This window comes from Mercenaria mercenaria, chromosome 18, assembly GCF_021730395.1.
Source record: "Mercenaria mercenaria strain notata chromosome 18, MADL_Memer_1, whole genome shotgun sequence".
Lineage (NCBI taxonomy): Eukaryota > Metazoa > Mollusca > Bivalvia > Venerida > Veneridae > Mercenaria > Mercenaria mercenaria.
The window spans coordinates 18,038,525-18,056,677 of record NC_069378.1 but is presented as its reverse complement, the minus strand read 5'-3'; the positions used below and the strand labels follow the sequence as shown (position 1 = coordinate 18,056,677).

The window sequence follows — 18,153 nt, the reverse complement described above, 5'->3', positions numbered from 1 at the left end:
TTGGAGCATAACAATAAAAGCAGAAGGAAAAATTTGCTATTTTAATGATAACACAATACGATTTGTTATGTTTTTCAACTAATTATAGCAACAGCATACGACACATTAGTTATTTTCAACGTTTATTAAATACCAGTACATATATAAGGTTTTCAAAGTAAGCCTGAGAATCCACACAGCAACACCTAAGCACGTAATCTGGACGTTATGACAAATTTAAAACAGAGCAGACCTTTAAGGGCTCATCGTAAAACTAGTCTACTTGTTTTTATCTATATGTACATGGAATAGTAGCCACTTGCAATCGTGAGACACAATAATATCGTTATCTTGAACAATCATAAAAGTAAATTGTACAACACGTTAGGATATAATAATTATACTGAACAAATCTACATGTAAAAAGAGATTCTATCTTTGGCATGGTTAAATTTGATTGGCTAACAAACATATGTCATGGAAGCTATTAGTCTATGAGATAACATTTGACAGTTGAAAATGTATTATATCGACAAATGTAAGCTCTACTGTCAGATTAATAGGTAATCTGTCAACGGAGGAGGCTGAATAGCACAGCGCAGTACTTAAAAATCACTTCCGATGTATGACTACAGTTTTAGTAAATGTAAGAAGAACTTCGTACATTTTAAATATATAAATCAAAAGCAGAGAGACAATCTTAAGCGTAAGTATTGGCTCACCAAATTAAACGATAAAATAATAAATGAAAATGCAAAAACATAATTTGAAAATGATATAGCAATGCGTCTATAACATATTGCATCGCAAATGGCAATGGCTCGGAAGAGATATTTCATGGTAGTAGTTTTAACCATGATATAATAAATGAACGTATTTGAAAATGATGCAGCAATGCGTCTTTACCATATTGCATCTCAAATTGGAACTTTTCAAACGAGGTATTTCATGGTAGTAGTTTTAATCATAAAATAACAAATGAATGTGCACAATACCTTTTTTTAAAAAATAATATATCAAAGCGTCAAAAGCGTATTGCACCTCAAATGGCATCTGCCCCGAAGAGGTATTTCATGGTAGTAGTTTCAATCTTTTATCAACACACGTCATCTAAATGACATTTCAAGTCTAGTGAAACAGTATTATATGATGCACTGAGAATGCAAAATGATATCCGGATTTGATGAAAGGCGCTCCAAAGTCTATCTACTTGTTGTCGGATGAACGTAATGACAAAAAGGAATACTCTTTGGTCTGACTAGAGGTGTGCCGAAATTTTGAAGTTATTTTTATCGGCTAATTTCAATCGATTGTACAACAGCAACAAATCAATGAATTCTAAGGTCGTTCCTCTTCATCTGAGTGTTCCAAAATGTCACGTCTTGGTGACTAACATATTGTTTTCTTCTACATCACCTACATCGAAAGAAAATATTATAGACAATGGCATTGTTCCTGGTGTAAATCGCATGGTAAAATAAGTAAAACGGATAGATTGTCAAAATATAATATCAATGAAGTTGACACCTCTATTAACATCAAGATAACGAACTTCTACACAATTTTCAAATTGCATGAGTATTTGCAATACACAGGTACTGGGTAGAACATAATCAACATAATCAACTTTGAATTTTTACTTAGATTTTTTTTAAAAAATTTCGAAAAGTGTTACATTATTTTTAATCAAAAAAGGTAACTTTATTTGTTATTGTTATTCACTTTTACCTGGCTTTCCCCCCTTTATTTAGATAAATACTCATAAGAAAATACACTGTTAGGCATATAACTGGAATAGTTCTAACATTACGAATATGCATGAGAGAAAGTCCCAGTTCATTTATGTAAATGTTTAGAAAGCTATATGTTGCTGTTCCTTATGTAAACTCACCGGCATCGTTGTCCGAACTGAGATGTTTGGATTCGTTTCTGTTATTTAAAACCTGTATTCCTGCTGTAAAGTTAAACAACATGTCATTCAAACACTGAAAATATGGAATTTTATATACGTGTTATATTTCATAATAAGTACATAATAATTGAACTGTTGATTGGTTATCAAAACTAGAACAAGTTAGTTCGACAGAAACACATACGGTTACGGTACAATTATTTATCAATATACCACGGTTATAGCAAAATTATTTATCAATATACCCAATACGTATTGTGAAATGAAACAAATGCAGAAGAAAACGAAGAACAGTTATAAGACTTAACTGACTAAAGGTAGTGTGATACAATTAAAATGCTTCATTCTATAACTCATTAGTTATACCAGTCCTTAATTGTAATGGACATAACTATAAACCTTGAATTACTGTTTCATCTACTATACTTAGTTTTAAAGGGATGATAAAGTTATTATACTTACAATGTTGATGTCTGTCTCGCTGTCGCCGTCTTCTTATCACTAGAATTAAAAATAAAATGCTATAAGACATCTAAGAATTAAGCCTGGCAAGTGGTCAAATTTGGCACTGAGCTGAAAATCAATCAATTTATCTTCTTGATCTATCAGACATTTCTCCAAACACTTTTCATCATGGATCATGGCGTCTAAATAGACATTTTACTGTCATTTAATTGCGAAGCAAGCTAGAATTGGACTTGTTGAAAAAAAACGTGTCTATCTACAAAAAGTTTAAGCCCTGCAATATATGCATGTATGCATATGAAAACAATTCCACGGTAATTACACTCGTTGTCCATAACATGTATTCTTGATACTTTAAGAACCACTTCTGTTTTCTACCACCTAAAGTTAACATAATTTTCTTCCATGACACCATGTACTGTCAATAGGTTTTGTCCATATTGTACATTTACTTGGATGTAATAAAGGTCATGTTCTATTCTGTTCTGCCTCGATTATTTTTGTTTTCTTTGTGTTGCCTTTAACATCACACCGACACAACTACAGGTCAAATGGTGGCTGTCCAACTGTGTCATGGTGGAGTGAGACCCAAGATGTCCCCTTGGAAACATTTTCTTAGGCAGTGACTGGCACCTAGTCAGAACCACCGACCATCCACATGCCATCTGGATAGCTTTATCACATTAAAGAATTTTGCACTCCAAGCGATGTTTGAAACCCACAGCGTTAGGTGGAAGTGAATTGAAGCAAGCGACATTAACTACTCAGCCATGAAGGTCCCAACTGTAACTGTGTATACATACAGAAGCAGATACAATAGCTGAAGTGACAATATGTGCAGGTTAAGACTTACAAACACTATGAATGCATACTGCGAACACCTCCATTGCGTCTACAAAAGACGCGGCAAAACTCCACAAGGACAATAGTTATTCAAGTTCTATATTAACTGTTACATAACTTAATAACATATTGATGATGTACTCAGGTCAAATCGAAAAGTATAATGTTCTGTTTTGTCCTTAATTTTGCCCACCCAAAGTTAAACACGCTTTGTAACATTTGTAGCGATGAACCTTTTTGTAAATCTGTTATCTGCATCCAATTGTTAACTACAAAAACATAGCCCACTGCTACAAGTAGACACCGTCTTTTATATGACTGAAAAATTGTTGAAAAAGACGTTAAACCCGAACACACACACACACAAAAACATAACTTCCTTGATAATTGTTACATGCGGAAAGAAAATATATTTTTAAAATCTACATTATCTTAAGCTGATCACCATTCATTATGTGACAGGCACAGCCATATTTGAAGTACTGTCAATAACAATATTTTTGTGAAGAGATGTACTGCAGTTATTTGCAAAAAACCTCAAAATATACAAAATATTGACGTGGTAACTCTTTAAAATGTTAAGAAAACAAAAGTTGGAAAATTTGTGTAATGTCTTGAAATAAATGAAATTTTGTACAAAGTGGTGACTATAATAACAAATAAATAAATAATGATAAATACTTTATTTACCTTGGAAATACATTTGAATAAGTCAGTCTTTCATGTGGTCAAAAAAGCAAGATAACCAAACAAGACCTACACTTGAAGACAAACAAGTATCAGTGTCAGTAAGCTTACCTAAAACACCACCAACTGATACCGATATTATTATCACGGTAACCACTATAAACGTCGCCATCAACGTAATTTCATGATACTTAGGTTTTGGAGGCAGCGAAGGTTGGGGAGTTGCTTGCATCAAAGTACCTGCAGAAAATATACAACAAAGGTAATTGAAAAAACTATCGAAAGGCAGCTCGATAAAGATACCATTGCAAGTCTTGATGTAGCCTGTGAAGCCATTGAAAATATTCGTGCTTTGCCAAAAGCAGACATACCTAATATCTATGCATTATTTAGATCCCGCTTCATTTGCGCTAAATTATCTTTAATCAAGTTTCTGATATTTTCAACTGTCAATTTGCAGGTAGAAGAAAAGTTAGAAATTGTCAGACTTGATTCATAATGTTAAAATTGCGTCAAGGTATGTAATGTAATTGTTCCTGGAACCCAGAAGAAAATTGAAAATGTGACCCTTTCATCATTTGCTCATGTAAACCCATTAGATAAAAGGCGTTCTATATCTATTAAAAGAGAGTTCGAGATTTCAAACTTCGCCTTCTCCTTCAACGTCTCTCATATATATTTTGGGTAAAACGTCACCGATACGCGTGTATTTTATTTATATCACACGTTGCAACTAAAGTTTTCCATGTAATATCACGTAAGCGTAAAACTTCTCTTTATTACTATGCGAAATAAAAAGCTTAGTTTCAGGATTTCTGCTTATTAAGTTATTTGATTATTCATATATATAATTAGACTAAATTTGATGCGAAACACTATCAATAGGTATAAGAATAATGAAGTTTTGTATGGCTAATGATTTTAACTAAATACATTGAATTGAACCTGGAAGTAAGAAGTTATCAACTGATTTTGAGAAACTTTGAGATTTTGTTCAAACTTTAACTTCTACGGCATATTTGTGTCCCCAGGCGGTATCGATTATACCAGATGGGCCTTTTTGTCGTATGAAGTGAAGTTTTGAACGTCCGAAGATGTGATATCACGAAAGTCGAAACTTCATTCTTTTTACATCTACTCTGTCCACATACTCGGTATCAAAGACTGAAATCTGGATGGAGGCACATGGCATGACAGCCATTTTACTTGAAATATAAATAATTACGCGCGATTATCATTTGGTAGAACATTTTATTTTCGGACACTTAATACGACAATTGCGTTTTAATTATAAACATAAAAAGGTACTAGTAAGACGGAAAATTCTTCTGAAGTACCAGACAATTTCAGATCTATGATATCATGATGAGAGACGTTTCCTGTTAGCCGTATGGGATAACTCCATTCTTTAAATGCACGGAACCAGAGTCTGGCAGAGGGACATTGTGGGTTAATTCCCCCTTTGATTCTTACATTTTACAAAGAAAGTCGGTCTTGAAACTCGGCGTGACCCTACCCTACCCCTACCCCCTCCCCCCACCCCCCTGAAATGGGTGACCCCCTCTTTAATGTTGGTGTCCCTCTAACCAAAATTCCTGGATCCGCAGATGCTTTACTTATAATTTGAAATAGTATATTAAAATCATATTGTGCTGTCTGAGAGTTTGGCATTAAACAGAGTCATACAGAGTGTCATTATCACGTTGATATTCTCATTATAGGTTATTAACTTTGTATGTGGGTATATGCACGAGTTCTGCAGCGGTAATATTGCGCAACTTTAGGAGCGCAATATTGTCCGCGAAAGAACGAGTGCATATATCCACATACAAAGTTGATAACCTTTTTATTACATATCCACTATCAAATGATGAATTTATATCTAAATTATCGTTCTGTCACGAAAGACAGGAAAAAATACGGAAATATATTCTCCGAAAACGCAATAAACAAATCAAACTGACGCGCATTAATATTTTCCGCGAATATGACGTCAACTTGTCGTCGCAACGTGCGCGTGGACGCCATGGACATCACGCGATTCTTTTCATTACAACGTTAAGAAAACATTCCACGTCCTATATTAGTCCAACTCATGACGTAATTATAACTTTCATTTCATTTCAGTCTGATAAATTACTCCGTGCCAGTATCTAATAGGTCAGATTAATCAAAGTGTAAAAGTAAACAAAATGTTGCATAAATTACAAATTAAACAAACACACAATAGCAACAAAAATGTAAAAAAAAACGAGATCCGCAATGGACAGAACGTCAGGGGAGGTAACTAGAGTCACGGATTGGGACTAGTCCGATATGAATGCGTTCAACGTCATGATATGGAAAAATATTGCACGATCGCGGTCCATCGAAACCCAATGAAAAATAATTTTAGGTATGTAATTATCATTTTTATATCCTCTCATGTATGATTTACAATCGTGCATTGTATACTGACTATACTGACATAATTGTATATAAAACCTAAATGTTTGGAGCAACACTAACGAGTTTTTATATTGTTCACATTGTTTTATCGTTGTTTTTTTTTTTTTTTTAAATCGCTCTAATATCCATGCGATGATTATATTAATTGAAATGGTTTTTTTTTTTATTTAATTTTCACTTTTTCAATTTTAAAACCTCTTGTAAAATTCTTGCCCTTTCGGACAATTGGTATCAAAATGCACGAAAAAAACGATCATAATTACGGATAAATTGAATGGGCGGATTAAAAGAAGTAAGGTTAATTCTAAAGTTTGAAATCTCAAGGAATTTTAATCGAACTTCAACTTCATACGTTAACTTCGCAAGAGACGTTGACGGGGAAGGCGAAGGTTGAAATCTCAAACTCTCTAAATTTTCAAGGAGAACTTACTCCTTGTCCGAGAACCACACCGATGACCACACGATCCGTAGATCGGCGCACTCCCTATTGACCTAAGCGGGTGAGGTTTCTTAATAATTGTAAAATACATGTGATACTTGTTGATACGACGAACACAATATGTTTGTATTTGCAGGACATTTACTAATTGCTTTCTTTACGACGATAAAAACGTCTTTAATACGGCAGTATATTTACCTGTTGCACAAGATACTCTTGTCTCGAAATATGTATGGCAGTATTTTCCTCGCACTGTATAAACAAGCTTTAATAAAAAATATATTAATGGATAAGTTAATTTTAAAAGAAAAATGATAAAGGCGTTATACGCTCTGTGTTTAATGCATTTGAATTAACAACACATAGTTATAAACGGGAATGTAGGCAGAGCACTAAGGTGCGATAATTCTTTTCAAAATGTATCAAATTAAAGTTAAAAACATATACATTCTAGGTTGAAAATGCTTGACTTTCTTTCTACCAAACAAATACTTTATTCAGCTGTATCAAGCTTGCATTGAAATACATTTTTGGCAAAAGTAACATTTGCATAGACAAAAAAAAAAGCAAGATAAAGGAAAGATTTGGTGCAATTAAGGCAAATATAAGAATACGAATATATTATGCATATCCTAGCTAAAAGTTTTGCCAAGAAAGGCAGTCTATGCTGACAAAGTTCATGACTGTTCTTCTAACAAATACAAGCTTCAATTTTGTTCAATAAAAGTCTAAAAACGTTAGTGCAAAAATGCAAAATATTGAAGAATAATACACTAAGGAGTGAAAAAAAGACCAATATCATTTTAAGTGGAAAACTTAAATACACATTTACATAAATACAACAATATTTATACAACAGTCATGATGGAAATATACTTACATATATTCTACCTAGACCATCATTGGTACAGTTTACAGTAAATTCAACTTCTCTTTCAGTCTGCAATGTTAATATATCTTTAAACAGTTTGCTTAGTTCCACACAGAATAATAAATAATTACTACAGTTTTATAAACAGTAGTACGTTTATTTTTAAAATAAAATACAAATGATAATATATTCAGGTTTGGTGCAAAGTATCACGATTTGTGGTTAAATCAAGTGTTCAATTTGACTTTTCTGGTCCTTTGGGATGATTATGTAATTAAATTCCGCACAAGCCGGTGCTAGGGGGCGTGAGAGGTGTTGCACATTTCATTACCTCTCATGAATAGACTCAGTAAAACCGAGTCTGCTATTATGTTACTTGATTATGTTCTATTCTTCCAAAGGCTCTTTCCACAGATTTTATTGTCATCTTGGAAAACATATTATTAAATCTGTTGCTCTGACAATGTGTTTTATTGTTTTGAAGTAATTGTGGCTTTAACGTTTCCCTAATTTAGTGAAAAATTAAAAGAATGTTTAGTTTCATAAAAGAATTGAAACTGAAGTAACTTTTAAGTTTAGAAAACACAAGGTTGACATTTTGACATTATGTTGAGTTGGTGGCATTAACTGTTGTTTTAGTATCTAAGATTTCTGTAATGACTTAGATAGATAGATAGATTAGATAGATTTATTTCAACATAAAATGTACAATATACATGGCGACTTATAATTAAAACATACAATCAAACAATAAACAAACATGTATGAATTAATATAGCCATGTCAATCAACATTATATGTTAAGGATTACACAAAAAAGAGTTAAAATAAACTCTTATTTCCATTGTGGTCCTTAAGATATAGTATTGTATGACATAGGAAGAATAATTTATCACAGTAAAAAAATAATCACAGAAAAATGCCCGAAGATAAGTTTGTATAAAAATCCTATGCTTAAAAATGATTGACTAGTATAAAAAATGATTGACTAGTAAAAAAACACAATGCAAAAATCTATCTATAATGCAATCTAACTAAAAGTCATATTAAGCTTAAAAAATGTTCCTTAACCTTGCGTTTAAATGAATACATGGTTGTGGCAGACTGTTCCATAAACAACAACCATTATAAGCAAATGTTTTTTTCCCAAAACCTTTGACCACTGGGAGAGCATATCTCTTACTATCTGACATTGAAAAACCTGTACCATCAAGGGAGGCATTTGCCTTTGCTCTGAACCTTGTGGGATAATCATGAACAGTATTGATAGGGGTAAAGTGTTCACTTAAATATGAAGGAGCAATATTAGAATTTATTTTATAAACATGACAGAGAGTTATTTGATTAACTCTACTTGAAACTGGTAACTTACAACTCTGGAAAACACAAGCCTGATATTCTGACACTGTGTTGAGTTGCTGGCACTAAATGTTAATTGATCTATACTGACGCCGTCCTCGTGTTGTATTCGGTTGGTTCCGCCACATAGGATTACTCTGTATTTCAACTGTACTACATGCTGGTAACATATATCATGATCACAGTCCTTGGTTATATCTGTAAAACAATCAAAAAAAAAAAGTAACCCTTCATATACAGATACGAATTTGAGTTTTGATTATTTTTATTGTAAATAAATTGGTGCTGCTTTTCATATAAAGACCCCTTTTTAATTTTAAATACAAAGCCTTTATATTTGAAGAAACATTTAATAACAATTTTTCAAATTCATTACAATTGTTATAACTTTTAAAGTTTACTACATGAACATTTCTGTGGTCAGTTTTTGTAACAAATATTTTTTCACGTTCATGTTTCAGAAATGGTGACACAATCCGGGAGTTTTTAAGCAGAAATAGCGAGAAGAGCTAAATGCCTCTTTACCTTTATGTGTAGTGTATATATATTCATAATAATATATATTGTATTGTGCCTCCTGGGTAACCAAAGCATGGATATAAGGTTCTTTCTGAATATTTTCCATTCCAAACCAGCAATACTGTAAACAAAATATAGGAAATATTACGAGACTAAAGTATTTGATTTTGCTGCAGTTAGCAATTATAACAACAAAAGCTTTCAGGTCGTATTTAAAAAAAAGCATGAAGTGGTTTGTCGCCTAATTTATCACGGATCCAGAGTTCGGATACGCAGGAATTGAACCAAGATGACGTTTACCCGAGCATTTAAATATCTAAGCATCTGAAAGATGAACCGTAGTAAATTGGACCATAAACCATAGGAAGACCTTACTTGTTTTGATTCTTATATGTTCACTTAAATATTTTGCTAAAGATTATGCTGGGCTTCATTTATCCAAGTAGTAATACACCGGACGTCATGCCATGTACATCATAATGCTCTCTTACCGGTCCGCGCGTCAACCGCTGTTTGCCGCATAATATACAGAGCTTGACTTTCTTTGTTTCATTGGCATTCAATATGAGCCGTGTTTGAATTTATATTTTAAAGGTCGCCTATAACGCTTTATGAAATCTAATTCACTCAAATCTTCAAATGTTTGTATCTTTTTGTTACATCAAGATAATTTATAACCCTATACAGTTTTGAAAAGGTCTTTTAACTTTCTAAACAATCATATAAAAGAGAACTGATCATAGACCGCATATCTAAAAAAGATACAGGTCACTAAAAGGAATTCGATTTTTTGTCACCCTTAGTAAAAACAATACTGATATATGCAAAATATTATTCCTTTTTGGTGACCTGTATATTTGGTCTTCATTAAAAATGTTGTGTTCAGTTTTTATATGTCTGTTTAGAGTTCCGCCAATGTGTAGGTTTAAATACTATATATACATAATAAGATGCAGCCATCTGAGCCGCGCCGTGAGAAAACCAGCATTTGCGACCAGCATGGATCCAAACCAGCCTGCGCATCCGCGCTGTCTGGTCAGGATTCATGCTGTTCGCTTTCAAAGCCTATTGCAATTAGTGAAACCGTTAGCGAACAGCATGGATCGTGACCAGACTGCTCGGACGAATCTTTATGAAAAAATACAGCACCGCTGTCCTGTCAGATCTTAGAACTAAAAGTAACATTTTTACAGTTTTTGGAATAAATTGTTGTGGAGAGTCTATCCAGGTTTACTTAATACCCACAAAACAAAGGAAAAGGAGCAACAAAAAATGTTTGGATATGTACAAATACATATGTGCATAAAACGACATAGATGGCTTAAAGCAATTGGACAAAACAAGCAAATAAAGAAAACAGTGAGTCACCGCCTTGTAACGGTCAGTTAAAAAATGCTTTAATGTTTCTTTATATAACTTTTGCTTCACCGTGATAAGCTGGAAAAAAAGATATCTAGTCCTGACAAACGTCACTGTGCAAATCAAAATCGATGTCTTGTCATTATATAAAAGCAGATACTAGTAATCTCGGTGTTCAACATCATTATATTGATTTTGATAAACAATGTCACGGAAGGTACAAACGATTAAAACTTACCACTTGAGTTTTGTGATGAAGATGCGGAACGTGTACCATAAAGCAGTTAGTGATGAGAATGTTCATGTTTCGAACCCTTTTCACGTCGTAACAAAGTTTCAGTTCATTTCCTGATTTAAAAAAAGAACTTAAAACGTTTGTTGAATATATTCAGTGGCCAGTCAGTGCCTTTGCTACATACTTTCCGAGAAATATTGATGAAAAAATACTCTTTTTCACTTGTTTTGTATTTTGACAATACCATTTATCAGCAATTGAACACAGTCCCAACGAGCCTATTGAACCATGGTATACATCTGATTTTAGAGATTTGGATTTTAATGTCATGAATTTATTTTTCACAACTGCAGTAAAAAAGCTATTTTGAATCAGATACTAAATGTAAATGATGATACAGAAAAATTAACGTGTTTACAAACCTCGAGTTGGGTTCATTGTCCAGTTTATCCTTAGTGATCCATTACTGAGACAGATATCTAACCTTTGGTATTCATCATAAGGCTCTTCTATTGAGGTGTCTGTAATTATTACAGTTATTGAACACTTAAAGCAGCAAAGTAACCTTTAGCCTGCGAAATTTCTAAAATGGACTGGTCAATCATTTAAATGTTGGCAATACCATTTATTATTCGAAGGGGTGTTTACTGAAAATTTACTGACTGCATAGCGAACAGTGCAGACTTTAATCAGCCTGCATTGATGTACATCCTGATATTGTTCTGCAATTGTCGCAAAAGCAGAATCATTTGCCGCCAGCAGGCTAAAGGTCAAATAAAACAATCAACTTTTATAACAATAGCAGAGACCGCAACTTTCGTTCATCAAATTTATAAGTTTATGCTTTGTTAAGCAAACACAGTAACTTCTAGTACGATCTGATACGAGTCTGTTTACGAGAGCCCCATGTGGTTCTGGGACGATCTGTGTATGAAAAGAATTGGAACCACTGCCTTACCCTTGCATGATCGTAAGGCGACTAATAGGGTCTTAACACTTGGTTTTGCAGTAACTCTGTGATTCAAGCAGGTATGCAAATTTTGATTCCATACCTCATGTTTTTATTTCGATGTAAATGGGATGCATAACCAAACTTTGTAGTCCTGTTTAATATAACCTATACTGTGTTGGTGCGCCGTAAAACCCAAATAAATAAATAAACTGTTTACGAGAGGTAATAAAATGGGCTACACCACAACGCTCCTAAGCACGGTATTTTGTTATCCCAAAAGACCAGAAATAAAACAACACCAAATCCATGCATGGGTCAAAATTAGATTTTCAGAAACATGTTTGCGTCTTATTCATTATGATTAACTTAAGATCAATGATAAATATTTAGGGGTCTATGAAGATAGCTTTTCCTGAAATCTAAAATGAATGTCTAGTCCGTGTTTGTAGAACTAGTGGTGGGGACGTTTCATTAAATTTGGGATTATCTCAAACTGGGCTTGTTATAAACCATATCTGAAACATCAATTTTAAGTTATGTCAAATATGGAAAAAATAATTCCACTTTGTTCCAATGACAGGTTAGAGAACACTAATTGTTTTCCCATAGACTTCCATTATAACATTTTGGCATTTACAGCCTTCCATAAATCGAAGCAAAAGTGTTTCTGATCACATTTGTGCCAAGAACTATCTTAGTTCTACCAAAATATCGGACGAAAAACATGTAAACAGTGATACTTTATTGAAGTAATTTTCGTGTGAATGAGATTACGCCTGCTTACATCATAAATTCGTTTGATAAAACTTTTTCCGAAAGCAAATTTTGTCGAAATCTATGATAAATTACTGTATATGCAATAACAATCAATTTTAAAAAAATCACTTCTTGGGTTTGTTTACGTAACTGACCAATCAGAACGGACAAACATTACCTTGTTCCCAGTAAGTTCCCTGTACTTTTTTTGAATTGGTAGAAGCAGCTTTTTATAGAAAATATGAAATATGGCATATAATAATCTGATATAAAATACTCACCATTTACTTTCCAAACTTTCAGTTTATTGCGATTTATTTCAGTTCCTCTCAATGTCTACAATAGAAACTTTATCACGTATAGTCACGGTAATCGTGAATGTACAAAACAATCTCTAATAGAAGATAAATCGAAGTACATGTAAAATAAAGGTATAGAATGGAATAAAGTATCTGTAATATCACTGGGTTTGCTGAGCAAGTCATAAGGCGTAAAAATATTTGTTTGTTTCCGGTATCCTGATCTACCTTAAATTTTTGGCCCGACCCTAAATGTTTTTATGGCCTTGGAGAATATTGTTTTCAACTTTTTAACAAAAAACTGCACTCTTTATGCTTTAAACATGGCCAGTGATGTTAGAAATCAATTTACTGATACTCTAAAGGCATAACCCCCTTATTTGTATTCATTTTTTGACACAAAAATAATTTTGGAAAAGTCTCCCTTAATAAAAAAAAATCCCCCAATTTTTTTTTTCCGACCTACCTACCCTATTTTTTCTGAGCATGTTACCGGAAACAAAGAATTTTTTTAGGCCTAATGAAACCAGACAGCCTAAAATCTAAAAGGCATATTTTTAAGTATTATCTAAAAATAACAAAATGCATAAAATATTTAATGAATTCCTTATTAAATTTCAAAAACAATTCCATATACAAACATTTACAAACAAAATCAGTTTATGTAAATGCACACTGCTGCAAATAAATGGAGAACTGAAATTTCAAGTACAGTTATTCAGGTAAACGGGTTGTAAAATGCATTATTCTTATGTTATTCTTGAAATTAGATTCAGAAATAGCTGGTGTTTTCAATAGTTTAAATAGTTAAGTTTACATTTTATAGAATAAAGACACGAATCTTACGTTATATAGTTTGAATATGCGTTATATTAAAGGCTATTGAAAACAAACATTTCTTAAATGTATGAGCCGCACCATAAGAAAACCACCATAGTGCGTTTGCGTTTGCGACCAGAATGGATCCAGACCAGCCGGCGCATCCGCGCAGTCTGGTCAGGATCCATGCTGTTCGCTAACGGTTTCTCTAATTGCAGTAGGTTTTGGAAGCGAACATCATTGATCCTGGCCAGACTGCGCGGATGCGCAGGCTGGTTTGAATCCATGCTGGTCGCAAACGCACTATGTTGGTTTTCTCATGGCGCGGCTCAAATATGATAACCGTAGCACCACAATGCGGGATAAAGCACGTCTACGATAGCTGTATAATTACTTACTGTATCATTACTGTGCGGTGATAAATATTTACAGAACCGCTTCTGTCTATGATGACTGTATAATAACGTACCGTAGCAACACTGTGCTGAGGTTATAGCATCTACACAATGACCTCAACCTACGGTAACTGTAACATAACTTACTGTAAGATCACATTGAGGAAATATCGCCTCTACCTATGTAATAACTAAATGTAGCTTTACAGTGCACCGATAAAATATTTATAGAACCGTTTCTATCTATGATGGCTAACTGCAGCATCAATGTGGTGAGGTATAGCACCTAAAACATTTGCCCCACCTAAGACTTACTGTAGCAACGCAGTGCGGAGATATTGCATTTTAAGAACCGATTCTACCTATGATAACTGTATAATAACTTATTTGTGTAGCGTCATTTTGCTGAGGTGTAGCATCTAAACAATTGCCTCCACCTATAACAACTATGTTATAACGTACTGTAGCATCACTCTGCGGAGATATTGTATCTATAGAACCGATTCTACCTATGATAACTGTATAATGATTATACCCCCTTCGAAGAAGGAGGGTATATTGTTTTGCAGATGTCGGCCGATCGGTCTGTATGTAGACAAAGATAACTCAAGAACGCTTGGGTCTAGGATTATGAAACTTGATAGAATGGTTGGTCATGATTAGCAGAAGACCCCTATTGATTCTGATATGAGTAGGTTAAAGGTCAAGGTCACAGTGATTCAGAACACTTAAACGGTTTCCGAATGATAACTCAAAACCGCTTGGGCCTAGGACCATGAAAATTGATAAGGAGGTTGATCATGAGCAGCAGATGATCCCTATTTATTTTGAGATCAGTAGGTCAAAGGTCATGGTCACAGTTACCCGGAACAGTTAAACCGTTTCCAGAAGATAACTTGAGAACCCTTAGTATAGGCATTGGATCACGAAACTTATTAAGGAGGTTGATCATGACCAGCAGATGACCTATTGATTTTGAGGTCAATATGTCAAAGGTCAAGGTCACATTGACCCAGAACAGTAGAACTTTTGTGCACAGTGACCAAATAATTTCTTTTCCTTGTGCAATTACTGAATGCATCAAGGGTGGGAGGGGTGTGTGTTGGGGGGGGGGGGGGGGGGGGGGGTACATTTCGTGTTCTACAAGCTCTTGTTTACTTGAGCATCGCAGAGCAGAGATATGATTTAAAAATCCCTCCATCTATTTAACTGTATGATAACTTACTGTAGTATTACAGTGCGGAGATATAGCTTCTAAATAATTGCGTCTATTTATGATAACTGTATAACAATTTGCTGTAGCATTACGGTACGACGACATAGTAATAAAAGAACGGCTTCTATCCATGTATCTATGATAACTTACTTTAGCATCAAAATACGGAGATACAGCATCTCAACGATCGCTTGTAACGATGACAACTGTATAGTAAGTTACTGTAGCATCTGTCTGCGGATATTGCATCTTAAAAATCGCCTCTATCTATGATAACTGTATGATAATTTACAGTATCATCGCACTGCGGAGATGAAGCATCTAAAGAGCCGGTTCTATCTATGATAACTGTATAATAACTTACTGTAGCATCGCAGTGCGGAGACATAGCATCTGAAGAACCGCTTCTATCTATGATAACTGTTAAAATCAAAAGCAGGAGGAAAGACAGGTATTGTTTACTTAATTCCATTCTGAATGCTAAGCTTCCAATGTTTGTATATTATACAGTCGTAGAAGTATCACTTTTAACTTAAATTTAATTTTGTGTCAAATCATGTCTTAAAAAGCACTGATTTTTATATCCATATTGTATCAAAATACAGTCATGTCTTCAAAAGTACTGATATTTGTATCGTGTGTCAATGTAGGAATTAACCACATTCATATAATCTTTTAAAGAAATCTCCCACGTACAACTCATTCGTTTCAATTTAAGTCAATATTTAATTGTTCTATTAACTAATTTTAATACAGTCACGTATTCTTTGTTTATCCAGGAAGTAACTTACATATTATTCAAGGAATTAGAAATAATCCTTAATTACAATATGACTCGAAGACATTTATAGCCACAAACATGAAAAGAATAAAAACCACGCTTTGTCATAATTTATATTTTCCTATTTAATAACGTTACCCTATTTATACTGAACTTGTTCATCTTAAACTCTTTACGTTTAAAGCACGAGTAAATTTGAATAAACTTTACAAATATAAAAGGAGAGAGACAAGCTTTTCTTTGGGTGCTTTATCTGACATATATCTTGTAAAGAGATGTGTACAGACAAATGTTAAAAGGTAGTTTTACTTTTACGGATAAACAATATTTTGTTTACAACATATTTCAATATAGGATGGTATTTTATCCGAACAATCAATCTTTACAAAGTATCAGTTTCCGTCCATGCTAACAATAATTGATCTTTTGAACTCTTTCAATAGTAGAAGTTAAATTTGCCGATCGATTAAGTTTAGGGTACGGATTTTAAATCTTGCATGGATCGCTGGATTTATGTAAAAGAATTATTTGAATGGGCATTTATTTCTACCTTGGAGAGTAGATATTGAACGAAAATAAAGCTGTTTTGATGCGGCTAAACAAAGTTACAATGTACACACTTACTTATATCTTTTTGTCATTTAAAACAATAACACTTTCGTGCTGAATTTAATCTGATTATCACAGCGATATAAATACATTTAAAAATGAAAAAATGTTCTTTTTGAACATGTCTAGTTATTCTTAAAATATTCTTCCAATAATGTTAAAGAAAAATCCGGGCCATAATGATAAATGTAAATATTCCGTGTTTTGTGTTTAGTTAAAGCGTGCAAAGATGTCGATAGTGCAAAATGAACAACAATATTGACGGTGACTGTCTGCTGGCTACTGAGATAATGTAATTTCAACTTTAAAGATAAACCTAGGTATCGCAGATAATGTAATATTATATTGTTTGTTTTAAGGTGGTGACATGTTGAAATCGACTGATTGTATAAAGGGTCAGTAAAGGCCATCTTCAGCAGCTGTGAAATGTTCCATTGTTAAAAATGAATGGAGCCGCACCATGAGAAAACCAACATAGTGCGTTTGCAACCAGCATGAACCCAGACCAGCCTTCCAAAGCCTATTGCAATTAGAGAAACCATCAGCGAACAGCATGGATCCTGATCAGACTGCGCGGCTGGACTGGATCCATGCTGTTCGCAAACACACTATGTTGGTTTTCTCAGGGCACAGCTCAGTTATTTTTTACGCCGACCATATGTACTTATCTTTCATTATAAACAATGGCACATCACTCAGCGGGAGAGTATCTGGATAATAAGAGCTAATATTCTATTTCCAATAGCACATGGATATTTTTGGACTGAGTTTAAATCGGGTTAATATGTACGGCCAGTGTTTCTTAATTACCGTATTTACTCAACTGAATGTGGTAACGGATTTACTTTGTTGTTGGATTAAACAGCTTATGTTAGCGTAAATAATGTGGAAATAGCGGACTTGACATTTTTTTTCAGGCAATAGAAAACAACATAGATCTTTTTCAAAATTTTAGTTTTTTTTTGTTTTGGTGCAGTAATAAACGCCCCCCTTGATGCAAAATGTAACGTCCTCGGCGCGCTTAAACGGGGTATACAGAATGTCAATAAGGTAGAATGGTCTTTTCATTGCGTCTAATCCTGGGATTCCACACACTGATGACCAATATTTAAAACAGACATTCCAACCAAACTTTTACAAGTTGATCATTATACATTTATACAGATGTGCCCTAGAAGGAACTTTTGCTATGATTCAACTTGTATATAAT

General features: G+C 33.8%; 1 protein-coding gene across 1 annotated transcript; it reads right to left on the bottom strand.

The window, feature by feature from the left end:
* Positions 1–27: 27 nt before the first annotated feature.
* LOC123537878 (uncharacterized) lies at positions 28–16,582 on the bottom strand. The gene is made up of 12 exons (XM_045321769.2): positions 15,918–16,582; positions 13,106–13,160; positions 11,539–11,637; positions 11,120–11,229; positions 9,529–9,643; positions 9,017–9,201; positions 7,654–7,713; positions 6,972–7,038; positions 3,998–4,126; positions 2,354–2,392; positions 1,871–1,933; positions 28–1,395 (listed from the first exon to the last, which is right to left on the bottom strand). The coding sequence occupies exons 1-12, from the start codon at positions 16,023–16,025 to the stop codon at positions 1,355–1,357; spliced, it is 1,071 nt and encodes a 356-aa protein (XP_045177704.2). The 5' UTR covers positions 16,026–16,582; the 3' UTR covers positions 28–1,354.
* Positions 16,583–18,153: the final 1,571 nt, after the last annotated feature.